Raw genomic sequence first — 11,772 nt, 5'->3', positions numbered from 1 at the left:
ATCTTGACAAGAGGAGGCCCATAAATTTCGAGTCCCACGGGTCTACAAGGTTGGTTGTTATCGCCATTCCGCTCAGCAGTATCGTACGGTACGGTGGAGCCCCGACATACATCAAATGCTCCTGTCTGCTGCGAGGAGTTGCCCCATTGCGACAACTGCGCTCTTCTTGCCCTCATTCTTTTCTCTACCGTGCGATGAAACAATTGACGCCTCTACAAGGCGGTAACCAGGTGGCAACCATGGCGAAGAAGCGGAGAGTTGGGAAGAATTTGAGCTCGTCAACAAGAGCCATTCCTGTGCCGTGCCGTCCGTATCAAAGCAGTCCGTGTTCGGCTAGCGGGGTTGCTTGATCGTCCCGCCTACACTAGAGTACACTTACCTCCGTACGTCGACGTGCTGCTGCATGTCTTGGTTAGCACGCACGCAAAATTAGAGCATCCCTTTATAAACCTTGGTGGGTTGCTTCAAATATTTGGAGGTTTCAGGGTTGATGTTGACATTTGGAAGACTCTTCTCCTGTCACCTGGAGCGCGGTGGAGCGTTGACTTCGGAACGCTTGAGGCGGGCATCCCGATCGCTGCTTGCTTGCGGCGGGGCGTGAGTCGAGTCATCGGTCTCATCTTCAAGACTGAGCGGGTTATTACAATTCCAGATGCGCAATCTGTCCTCAATGTTGGATCCTCAGCGGCGCCAAACTTTTTGGTCACAGCCACCGATATAGGCGTCAGTCGGCCCGGTCATGGGGAGAGCCGGCCTGATTGGGTGGTGGGGTATTATTGACCAACGTGCAGCTGATAGACTGCAGATTGCGCCCGCCTAGCACTAGGTGGGAATCGCTCGTCCAGCAGCGGGCCTAGTGTCGTCCTCTGAGTGACCCCGAGCGCCTTCGTCTGCATGTGCATCGGGCGAATCACAGCCTCGTTTCCAACACCTGCATCGCGCTTTTCCTTGAGCGGCTCCAGGAGAAGGCTTTGGTGCGTCAAAGGGAAATAACCACCCAGGACCAGTCTTCCGATGCACCAACAGGCTGTCGCAAATCGCAAACGATGCGTCTCAAAATGACCATACATAAGCCCGACGCGTCGCCTTCAATCGGAAGAAAGGGAAGAAAGACGTTGCAGCGCGATCAGTGCCAAGAGCTAAGAGCGTTTATTGGGTTATCTCTACCTGGAACGACTCTGCTTCTTCTGAAGTTCTTCTGGTGCTCTCACGGACCACGGTGCACCCCAGAGACAAAATGCATCGTTGACTCGAGCGCCTGCATTCCGGATGACGCCAATGTTTTCCACCCATCCCTATGAGAACATCACTACCGAGAAAGGCAATATCGGGAGGCTCAAGTGGGGAACATTGGCCCCCTTCAGCCTTGATAAAGATAAACAATCGCAGTGGCGGATGACCATCGCGGGGCTTCTTTTGAAATCAAGATGAGCCCGCCCAGCACCTGCATAACTAAGGGTTGACTCATGACAAGCGTCAAGGCCATCAATCATGTTCATTGCAATCAAAGCCTCCGGAACCGGCGACGCGATACTATATTTGCGAGTCACACCGCTTCCTCTCCCGCGCCGTCACACCACATTCTTTTTTTTAGCTTTCCTCCCCCTCCTCCTAAAACCGATCTCCCTGATATCCCCATTGATTCGATGGCGGTTCCATGGTCCAAACTCCAAACCCACCCTTCTTCATTTCCACATACCTTATTTGTCCTGATGATCAGCGCTGTTTTGGTAGAACCGCCGGATTGGTTCATACTTCGGCTGAACTATGGCTCTGACAAGCCTCGTTGGCGAGCATGCCGTTCTTTGATGAATGTGATAACGAAACCTCACCGACACCAAGCGAGGCGGAAATAATCTTAAGGAAGGTAAGAAAAAGTAGTGATGCAGTCTCAAACTTTGAAAGGGATGCAAGACCTATCGAAAAGCATCCATGAAATAGGTCAACCATCCCCGGAGGTAATAAACTCCTTACTTCTCTGCCGTCAAGGGGTAATGGCCGAGTCGCTTCCAGCTTCTGATATTCTCCGATAATTCACCAACATGAAATACGTAAACCCCCTCGGAGGTGCTGCGAAGGAGAAAAAAAAAAATCTACGAGCACGTTCCCGTCTGTGACCCCGCCCTCACCGACCTTCTATCTGATACGTACTGGCATGGTGAAGCGATAGACTTGGTCCGTGCAAGGGCATGGAAGAAGGATCCATCCTACTGTAGTCTATTTGTGGGGAACCTGATATACAAGTATCGAGGCCAATTCCTTTCAGCCTTTTTACCGCATCTACTTTCAAACGAACTTTGCTCATTGGATTGTCCAAGTCGTATGGCCTGACTGGTTGGCGTCCATCCTCCAACCAGGTCACTACCATGGCCATCGCCGTCGACTGCGTTGAAGGAAAGCCCATCCACTCGCGGCTGATAACTGTCCGATCCCTGCACCTGATACCAAACCAAGACTTTTAGCACATCCTGTTCTGGGATAGCCCAGGATGCTTTCAATCCGAGAACATCTGCGATCAGTGTTCAATCTCAATGGTCCGTGTTCTTGATAGATCGACATCACTACTGGAGATGGTAAACCCCGCCAATTCTCGCTTGACGCCCATTCAACGTTTCTGTAGAACATACAGAGAAGTGATAGTGATATTTATGTAACTGAAGGATCTGCAATGGACCCATCTCCATCTTCCCTGCTTGAAGACGGGCGATGCTACTATTTTGAGTAGCATTATTTCGGCTTTAATAAAAGCGTAAACTGATGGTTCCCAGACGTAGGGACCTTCGACTGGTGGGTGTGCTCTAGAAACCCAAGATGGAGGGTATTATAACCATCGGTTGAAAAACCCTTGATGGTGTTCGCGCAAGCGTCTGTGCACCGTTTCTTCCAGGCCGAGTCGCAATCCCAAGCTTCAGTCGTTCAGGTTGTTGGTGGCGGACCCTATCTCCTGTGTGACCCGAACATCTGAACATATGAGAGGCTAGGGAGAATCAGGGATGTTTCAAGTCTTGGGATTGCCATTTACTTCAAATGTCAGGGTTGCGGGGTAACCCTGTAAAGGCGTCGTGCCATCGGCTTCAATCGTTTATTAAGTCGCTTGTTCTTTCTTTGATTGACCTGACCGTCTTTTTCATCGCGAGACCAACGGTTCCAACACGGTGGTGATTGGACGAAGATCAGAAACCCGGCTCGCGAAGGCAAAGGGACAAATGATTTGCAGCTAGCGATTGTGGGGGTGGTCCTGGCTGAATGCTGTGAACCGAGGACTGTAACCCGCCTCTGTTACTCTGCTCCTCTGAGCATCTGAAGGCCGAAGGGGCGCCAATAGCGCTCGGCGACTGACGACTGGCGACTCATGACGCTTTGCTATCATGATGCAATTCCACTGGCTTCTAAAATCGAGAAATGCGACACAGTACTCAGAGGGTATTTGTTTTTCCTTTCATGCTCTGTGCTTCTTCGCTCCTCGCTTCAATCAACCACTGCATCTACACTATAGCAAGACAACAACATTCCCCAGACAACCGTGACATGAGACATCAACGCCGCCATTGAGGAATGTAGATAGATTTACTAGTATGGACACCACGTACAACGGATCATCGCCATTTTAATCTTGCGCGGTAGCCGCCATGTTTCATCATCCCTTCTGAACCTTGGGACCGATTAACCTCCAACATTACTAACAACTACTCACTACCGAACCGCCACTTCATTCTTCACCATAACAGTTGGAACGTCGTATACATCAGCCATTACGATTTCCGCTGAATCTAGAGAGGGGGGATTGCCTAAAGCAGTAGCCTGCATGACAGTCAAGTCGATTAATCCATGCCCGTCGGCGCCGATTGAAACAAAACGCCACACCACACGACAATACCCCTCGTTGTCACTGGTCAGCCCAATGCAAGTCTCCCTCAAACCGCATGGCTAAATTGGATTGGGAGCGATCGTCTCGGCGTTGTCTTCCACCCAGTTCATATGCACCGCACGCCGAATTCGACGCGCAAACCGGTGCCGAAAGGTTGAGCTACGGACCTTTCGTTTCATCACTACAATAATAACTATCACCGGTAGGCTTGGCACAACTTCCAGTGATAAGCTACCCCTCCATCGCCCGCTTTTTGGAGGAAACTGACTTGCGGCGCAGCAATGAGCAATGACGACTGACGACGAATACCGATGGGCTTGATAACGGCGCTGATTGGCAGCAGAGTTGCACCGCGCGGAACAAACTGTTGATCATTTGGGCGGTTCGACTGCAGTGGAGACAAGGACCCGCCGCCGTCTTGATCGTTATCAGGAAGAAAGGGAAGATCGCCCGCAAGGACAAGAACGGAGGACCCCTCCTCGAAATCCTTCGGCTTCGACAATCCTGGTAAGTGCCACTGCCAGCCAAGCCGCTCACTCACCTTGTCCGTTGTACCACGTGACTTTGGCCCGGAGCCCGCAACATTGTTGTCCCGCCAAGGTACCACGCTAAGCCGAATACGGCCATGTGGACCCCCGTCAGCCTGGCAGTGGCAGGTCCGGATTCCAGACCCGTGACGTCGATGTCATAAGTTCATCACTTACTTGTCTTTTTCTTTCTAGACCTTGCTACTAAGCTTAACGCAACAACACCATGAATACCCCCGACACAACCCGATAATGGAGAAGTCTGCAGCTAGCGACATCTACAGTCCTAGCTCGATTCCGGACTACGACACCGAGTTTCTCGACCCCGATGACCTGCGCCAGTTCGAGAAGGCCCTGTCCGATCAGGACGCAGATCCCCTTATTGCCCTGAATGACTGGCGGCCTGTATACCAGCGAGTCCGGAAGGGACGCAAGGGCAAAAAGGCGTCCACGCCACAGCGCACAAAGGACGAAACGCGGGAAGGCGTGCTGTATACAGTGTTGAAATGGCCGTTTCTTCTGATTGTCTTGGGATGGATCACGTTCCTGAGCGTCGGGTATGCGTTTACCCGGATTTATATCGTCCTATACGAGCAGTGGGTGACGTGGAGGGGGAAAAGGGAGAGTTTGAGGAGGGAGCTTTATAAGCATGAGAATTACGACGATTGGTTCCAGGCGGCACAGGCGCTGGACGAGTATCTTGGAAATCAGAGGTGGAAGAAGCTTGATGAATACGCGTACTATGACCACATAACGATACGGAACCTCAGTCGACAGCTTCGAGCGGTCCGAACGCAGATCGAAAAAGAGACTCAGGATGGTGATCCTGACTCCTCGATTGTCGTTGACGAGCTGTGCAATCTGTTGGAAGCTTGCGTCAAGGCGAATTTCGCTGGGGTTGAGAACCCCCGGCTTTATAGTGAGGCCTATTCTGGGACTAAGGATCTTGTTCAGGAATACATTGATGAGGTACATGCGTGCATCAAGGTTGTTTCGGAAACCCGAGGCGCCAAGAATGAAGACAAATATCATCATTTCAAGCATCTAGATACCAATTTCGGTCGGACGGCACTGTGTTTGTCTGGCGGGGCGACGTTCGCTTACTATCATTTTGGTGTTGTTCGAGCACTGCTCGACAATGAGGTTCTTCCTAGCATCATAACCGGAACGTCAGGAGGAGCGCTCGTTGCTGCTCTAGTCGGTACCAGGACGGATGAAGAGTTGAAGCAACTGTTGGTACCCGCCCTTGCACATCAAATAAGAGCTTGCTCCGAGAACTTCACAACCTGGATGCGGAGATGGTGGCGGACTGGTGCTCGTTTTGACACGATCGATTGGGCCCGTCAATGTAGCTGGTTCTGCAGGGGTTCCACAACATTTCGAGAAGCCTACGAGCGCACAGGGCGTATATTAAATGTGTCATGTGTACCGTCTGATCCCCATTCGCCGACGATCTTGGCAAACTACTTGACATCGCCCAATTGCGTCATCTGGAGTGCGGTGCTTGCGTCTGCAGCGGTTCCTGGGATTTTGAACCCGGTAGTGTTGATGACGAAGAAACGCGACGGCACGCTTGCGCCATACTCATTCGGCCACAAATGGAAGGATGGCAGCTTGCGAACGGACATCCCCATCAAGGCGCTAAATCTCCACTTCAACGTTAATTTCACCATAGTTTCTCAAGTGAGTCTCACCACACCAATCTATAAACCTAATATCCATTCTGACCCCCTGTTCCATAGGTGAACCCGCACATCAACCTCTTCTTCTTTAGCTCCCGAGGGACTGTCGGCCGGCCAGTCACCCATCGAAAAGGGCGAGGGTGGCGCGGCGGCTTCTTAGGATCAGCAATAGAGCAATACATCAAGCTGGACTTGAACAAATGGCTTAAAGTCCTCCGACACTTAGAGCTGCTCCCTCGACCAATGGGCCAAGACTGGAGCGAAATCTGGCTCCAGAAATTCAGTGGCACTGTGACTATCTGGCCAAAAACAGTCCCTTCCGACTTCTACCACATACTCTCCGATCCCAGCCCTGAGCGCCTCGCGCGCATGCTCCGCACAGGCCAACAGAGCACGTTCCCCAAAATCCAATTCATCAAGAACCGTCTCAAAATCGAACTCGCCATCCTGGATGGTCTTCACCGCCTCTCCCCGTCCGGCGCCCCCGCTACATCCCCAAAGCGTCCGTTCCCGCTCGACCACGGCCTCAGAGACGTAGACGACCACGAAGGCACCTCCAGCCCAAGAGAACGCCATCTGAACCACGACCTCCCGGACAGATCCTCCGACCACAGTTACGGCAACCCCGAGCTCAGATTCTCTGATGCGTCTGATGCTGTTGTTTCTGCTGAAACCAGCTCTGTAGACGATAATGACATGGTTCCCCTACGGCCGCGAAACAGGGAAGCTGGAGCGCGGGGGAGACGCGGAAGTGTCTCCAATCTCTTTAACTTTGAGGAGATGAGGAGGCAGTCTGCTGTATTCTTCGATGACCCTGATCTATATAGAGATGGGGAGTGAACGACGTAGCTTGTGATTGACCTTGCCTTGCTTCATATGGTATCCGTGCATAATGACCTACATCGTATTAATTGTAGACCTTTTGGGTTATAGCAATATCAGGATTAGCCACTACCTGACTGGCTTATTATCCCCACGATGGATGGATGTATGACTAGGAGCATGATCTTGGCTTAACGAAAAAATATATTTCGGTCTACGCGGACGTAGCTTCGAATTTTCCTTGGCTTGAAGACCAAGACGAATTACGTACCCTGGATGTGATATGCCGAAACTAAAATTACTGAATTTGAACCAATATTTTCTTCGTATCAATTTTTTTTTTTTTTTTTTCAAAATTATAATGATGGTGGCATCCTAGAATAGGACCAACTACCCGGCCCTGAGGGCACTGACTACCGCTCGTATAGGTAGTCAGTTGGTATACGCTGGGTATCACTCTCCGGTCCTGCGCCCGCCTTTGTTTGATCTCCGACACCTCCCACGTCATGGTGCATAACGCTAAGAGACACGCGCCACGCCGACGCCGATGCTTCAACCTCACCTCACCTCATATACACTTTAGTTTTCGTGACGGACCACGTGCTGAGGTACCACGGGCACTCCGACGGGTTGGTTGGTTGGCTGGTTGATTGCGTGGTTTGCTTTGTTGCTTTGTCTCTGCGGTGCTGATTGATTGCTTGATAGGCTGGAGGGCGGGGCTGGTGGCGATTCAACCTGCCAGTCGCGTTGCAGTTTCAATACTCCGAAGCGTAAATATTTAGAACGTGAATGCGTATCGTATCGACCGGACTTTGTTGTATGATAGCCTGAGGGAGTACACGCGGTTGTACGGTGTAGGTGGACGGTGTAGGCAACTTCGAATTTAGTTCTACCCGGGCTGGCGAATGAGCGCGCTTGACGCTCTTATTGGAGGGAAAGGGATGTGGAGAGAACAAAGTATCAGCACAGGCTGCGATTTTGTTCCATCCAGTGTTGAAAGGTAACTAAGTTTAGTAGTTACGCAGTCCTCAGATCACGAGCCAGGTCGACGTGATGGCCCGTGCTGATTGGAAGGCGCCATTGAGTGCGTAGAGGTTTTGCAGAGCGACTGCTGCTTCGCGCGAGAAGTCTTCCACGAAGGATGAAGGGGTTGTCTCCGCCACTCCGATTATAGCCGGGTCGACGTCAACGTCGGGCATTGGGAGGTCCGTGTCGTTGTTCTTGTTCGTGGTCGAAGAGGATATTTGTCCTCGGGACTGGGCTTGGATTTCCTTGCCGAGGTCGAGGACGCGTTGGTAACCTTCTTCTGCGAGATGCGCGAGGCCCAGTGTATGCCAGACGCGGGCGAAATTGAATTCCATCTCTTGCTTCTCGACAAGGAGAGTGCCCTGGCGTTCGCGAATGCGTTTGTATTCGTGCATGAAGGAGAGGCCTTGCATGATTTGATAGTGCCGGTTTTCGGATTGCCGCTTCATTGAGTGGTTGATGTAACAGAGGCCGATGGAGAGAAGGACGGCCGGGTTCTGATCGTCGAGGGCATATGCACGGAAGAAATAGTTCAGTGCTGGGTAAAAGCTGTTTCCTGAGTAAAGGATGTGGCCGTAAAGCACCAATAGTGCTACATCCATATCTTCAGCTGGGATGGCTTCGCCCGTGTCGTCTTTAGTTGACAGTGCTGCTCGCTCTTTGTATATTGACTCTCGGACGCCTCTGTTTGGGCGCGCCCCGGTGATATTGTCCGGGAGCGTAAAGTCGATGGCTTTGATTTGGCGGAGCATGAACTTCATCAATGGCGAGGAATGGAAAAGAGACCTACGAGGGTCGCCGCTGAGACAGCTAAGCATGGCAAACAGGCGGTACGTATCTGTTACAAACTGATACTCTTTGATAAACCAGCGCGCTTCGTTTGCGAGAGTCTCCTCATCCTGAGTTCGGAGGGCACAAGCTATTATATATTGATCAGTTACTTCCTAGCTAGGATATGACAAGGATTACTACTCACTGAACCAGCAGACATGGATTAATCGGGTGCTGTCCTTCGAATGGTACCAGATGCTCGCGTCCGCTGCAGCACCTAGAGTGTCATAGGCCTCTTCAGCTTCATCCTGACCTGCTACCGCAAGAGCATATTGCAAGAATAGGTCCAGCCATGCGTCGAAAATGATGCCATGGTAATCTGTGGGGATTGTAGACTGCAGAGGCTCGTCAGTGACACCTACGTAATCATTAGCTGAGTTTACAAAGGCATAAATCATGAAGCTCATCGCACCTAATGTCTCTTGGAGACGGCTAGCCATCTCCTGCATTTCATCCATGAGGGGGTTTTTACCCGTCTTGCTAATGTAACCAAGGAAAGCCACACTGCGTTGAACGGGGTAAAAAGCCCTATTGGAACGAAATTCACGCAGTAGAGCGTCTGCAATATCCAACCAGTCTTCCATGGCTTCGGCATTCCCGGCTTTAACTCTGGGCTCCAACTGAAGTAGTTTTCTGTAGAGAAACTGTATATTCTCCGTCCTTACCGTCTCACCCTCGGGGAGGACGCCTGCAAAATCAGCAGCAATAGAACCATCTTGGTCCAGCTGTCCAGGTTCTCCGGCTAGGTCCGCCGATTTGAACTCCCTAACAAGTTCTTCAAGACGGGTATCCTTCCGTCGGCGATGGCTTCTAGTCTCCTGTCTCCCCAAGAGAACAGCATCATTGACATATTTGAGAGCCTGCTCAGTCATGCCAATACTCTCGTAAAGCTTGGCAAGTTGGGCTCGAGATTCGATGTTACTTTTATCATGATCTGAAACAGTCAGGTAACAATTCTCAGCGTCTTCCAGCTCGCCTAGGACCCTGTAGCAATCTCCCATGGCCATGAAGAAGCTGACATCCGCATGCTCGGTATGCTGGACAGGTTTATAGAACCGAAGGGCCTCCTCGAACATCTCTGCCTCTTTAAGGCCATCGGCAGCTTCACGAAAAAGGTCACCATAATCGTAAATTAGTGCGCCTTCTGAAGTATCTTCTGGCTTTAACCACTGGAAGTGATGCTTCATAGAGGTTAGTAAAGACAGAAATTCATAAAGTCTTGGATGTTTTTTAGGCCTTACAAGAGCTTCATTAACGTTCCGGCCGCCTAGCTTCAAACGAAAAAGGCCCATCTTGGTACGGAATTCTAACGGCAAACCTGGGCCGTATGAATCCAGCGGCCAACGTTTTGGAATATATCCATCTGCTTTGATTCTTCGAGGGGAATCAACATCATCCCACTCGCGATCATCCTCATCGAAGTGGACCCACATTGTGTCGTCTTTGCGGCCCAAGAGCCATCGCGAGACCGCTTTCGCAGCCCTTAACCCTTCAGGGTGTTGGCCCAGGTAGGTATACAGCTCGACGTATATATTGGCGTCAGACCAGGTGAATTCCGGGGTATTCTCAGGATCCTGTATCATATAATGCTGCAGACTCTCTGACCAATGATCGAGCGCTTTCTGATATTGATTTTGCTCGGTGAGAGTGTCGGTAAGGAGCCGAAGCGCCCTTACGTTGTGGGGAATATCCCTAAGAATTCTCTCATACTCAGTCACAGCTCTCCCATTGTAATTCAGACCCCGATAAAGCGCCGCCCTCTGGAAGCGGGTATTGTGATTCTGCGGGTCGATATCAAGTACCCGGCTATAACAGTAGAGGACGTCATTCAGTGCAGCCTCTCGATCATTGCCTGCCTGTTCCATTATCATCTTCGCCACCTTCAACCACACAGATGTATCCCTTGGCCGAGTGTGAGCGCCGCTAAACAGTGCTGTCACTGCCTTGTCCTTGTGACCCTGGGCCAGGAAAATTTCCGATAGCAAAGAATGAGCGGCAAACATCTCAGGATTGATCTGAATTGCACGTTTAACTGAGTCAATAGCGCGATCGTAGTCTCCATCAATGAAAGCAGAGGTTGCCTCAGAGTGCAGCATTTTAAACTCCGGGCTGGGCTCTACCGGCTTACGGGGGCCTCTCTTGACCCCTTTACCACCACGAGCGCCATACCGACCGGAGAACCTACCTCCACGCCGGCGACGCCGACGCGGTGACTCTTCTTCATCATCCGAGTCTTGGCTGTGAGCATCCGAGGACTCATCTTCCCTGCAATGGTTAGCTGTCGTTCCAGGAGATAACTTTGAGGCTCAGTACTAACGTCGATTCGTCTTCGGAGGACTCTTCAAAGGAAGAGTCTGATTGGGCGTTATCGAGCCCTAAAAGCCTATCGTCGACTGCTGATTGCCCCTCATCAGTTTGCGCAGGCGCTTGGGAGTCGTCTCCGGAAAAAAGACCTCTGTATAACCGAGGGTCTATGACCGAGGTGTCAGCTGGGGCAAGCGGTTGACTCCCCTGCCACGGGTATTGGATTGTTTCATCGATGTCGGGATAGGCGATCTCCCCGGAGCCAGGGTTGTGGTTGGGATCGTCCTCATCGAAGTAATCCATTTTGGTTTGTTATCATACTCTGGCGATCATCATTGGACGGCAGTGTCGCGGACCAGGATCGGGTGACTGGACACTCGGTATCTGACTAGTGCATGGACCCTGTGTGAAGAAGTAGATGAGGGTCCTGATTTACGCGAGACCAGCGATGGAAGCGCAATGAAGAAGGAACCATCAGACGTCGCGAGGCAGATCAAGTTCTTGAGGTCCAGTGACCCCGGTGCCAAATCCGGACAAGCGCGTGCATAGCCTGACTAATCAGAGGCATAAGCGTTTTATCCACATTGTTCGGGGGATTTGTTCGGTTTGTTAAATTTAGTCTTTTAGTGTCGGCTCGAGTCGTCAATCTTGATTCTGCTCGACTGGCGAGACTCTTCTTCGTTTCTCCTTCTCTTCATCACCTCTGTTTCCC

At 51.2% G+C, this 11,772-nt stretch overlaps 3 protein-coding genes across 3 annotated transcripts; 2 read left to right on the top strand and 1 right to left on the bottom strand.

Moving 5' to 3' along the window:
* Nucleotides 1–1,170: 1,170 nt before the first annotated feature.
* Nucleotides 1,171–2,018, top strand: ASPSYDRAFT_639916 (uncharacterized protein). Its single transcript, XM_040850266.1, has 3 exons — nt 1,171–1,427; nt 1,490–1,958; nt 2,014–2,018. Exons 1-2 carry the CDS (start codon nt 1,270–1,272, stop codon nt 1,854–1,856), a joined length of 525 nt encoding a protein of 174 aa, XP_040706184.1. The 5' UTR covers nt 1,171–1,269; the 3' UTR covers nt 1,857–1,958; nt 2,014–2,018.
* A 2,279-nt stretch (nt 2,019–4,297) lies between these two features.
* ASPSYDRAFT_41036 (patatin-like phospholipase domain-containing protein) lies at nt 4,298–7,216 on the top strand. The gene is made up of 3 exons (XM_040846199.1): nt 4,298–4,375; nt 4,591–6,078; nt 6,138–7,216. The coding sequence occupies exons 2-3, from the start codon at nt 4,648–4,650 to the stop codon at nt 6,915–6,917; spliced, it is 2,211 nt and encodes a 736-aa protein (XP_040706183.1). The 5' UTR covers nt 4,298–4,375; nt 4,591–4,647; the 3' UTR covers nt 6,918–7,216.
* A 711-nt stretch (nt 7,217–7,927) lies between these two features.
* ASPSYDRAFT_86065 (tetratricopeptide repeat protein) lies at nt 7,928–11,363 on the bottom strand (the record flags this gene model as incomplete). The annotated part of the gene is made up of 5 exons (XM_040851600.1): nt 7,928–8,844; nt 8,902–9,114; nt 9,169–9,937; nt 9,998–11,021; nt 11,074–11,363. The coding sequence occupies 5 exons, from the start codon at nt 11,361–11,363 to the stop codon at nt 7,928–7,930; spliced, it is 3,213 nt and encodes a 1,070-aa protein (XP_040706182.1).
* Between the last annotated feature and the right edge of the window lie 409 nt (nt 11,364–11,772).

This window comes from Aspergillus sydowii (assembly GCF_001890705.1).
Source record: "Aspergillus sydowii CBS 593.65 unplaced genomic scaffold ASPSYscaffold_2, whole genome shotgun sequence".
Taxonomy (NCBI): Eukaryota; Fungi; Ascomycota; class Eurotiomycetes; order Eurotiales; family Aspergillaceae; genus Aspergillus; species Aspergillus sydowii.
The sequence above is the reverse complement of the archived record's forward strand: the minus strand, read 5'-3'. Positions and strand labels throughout refer to the sequence as shown.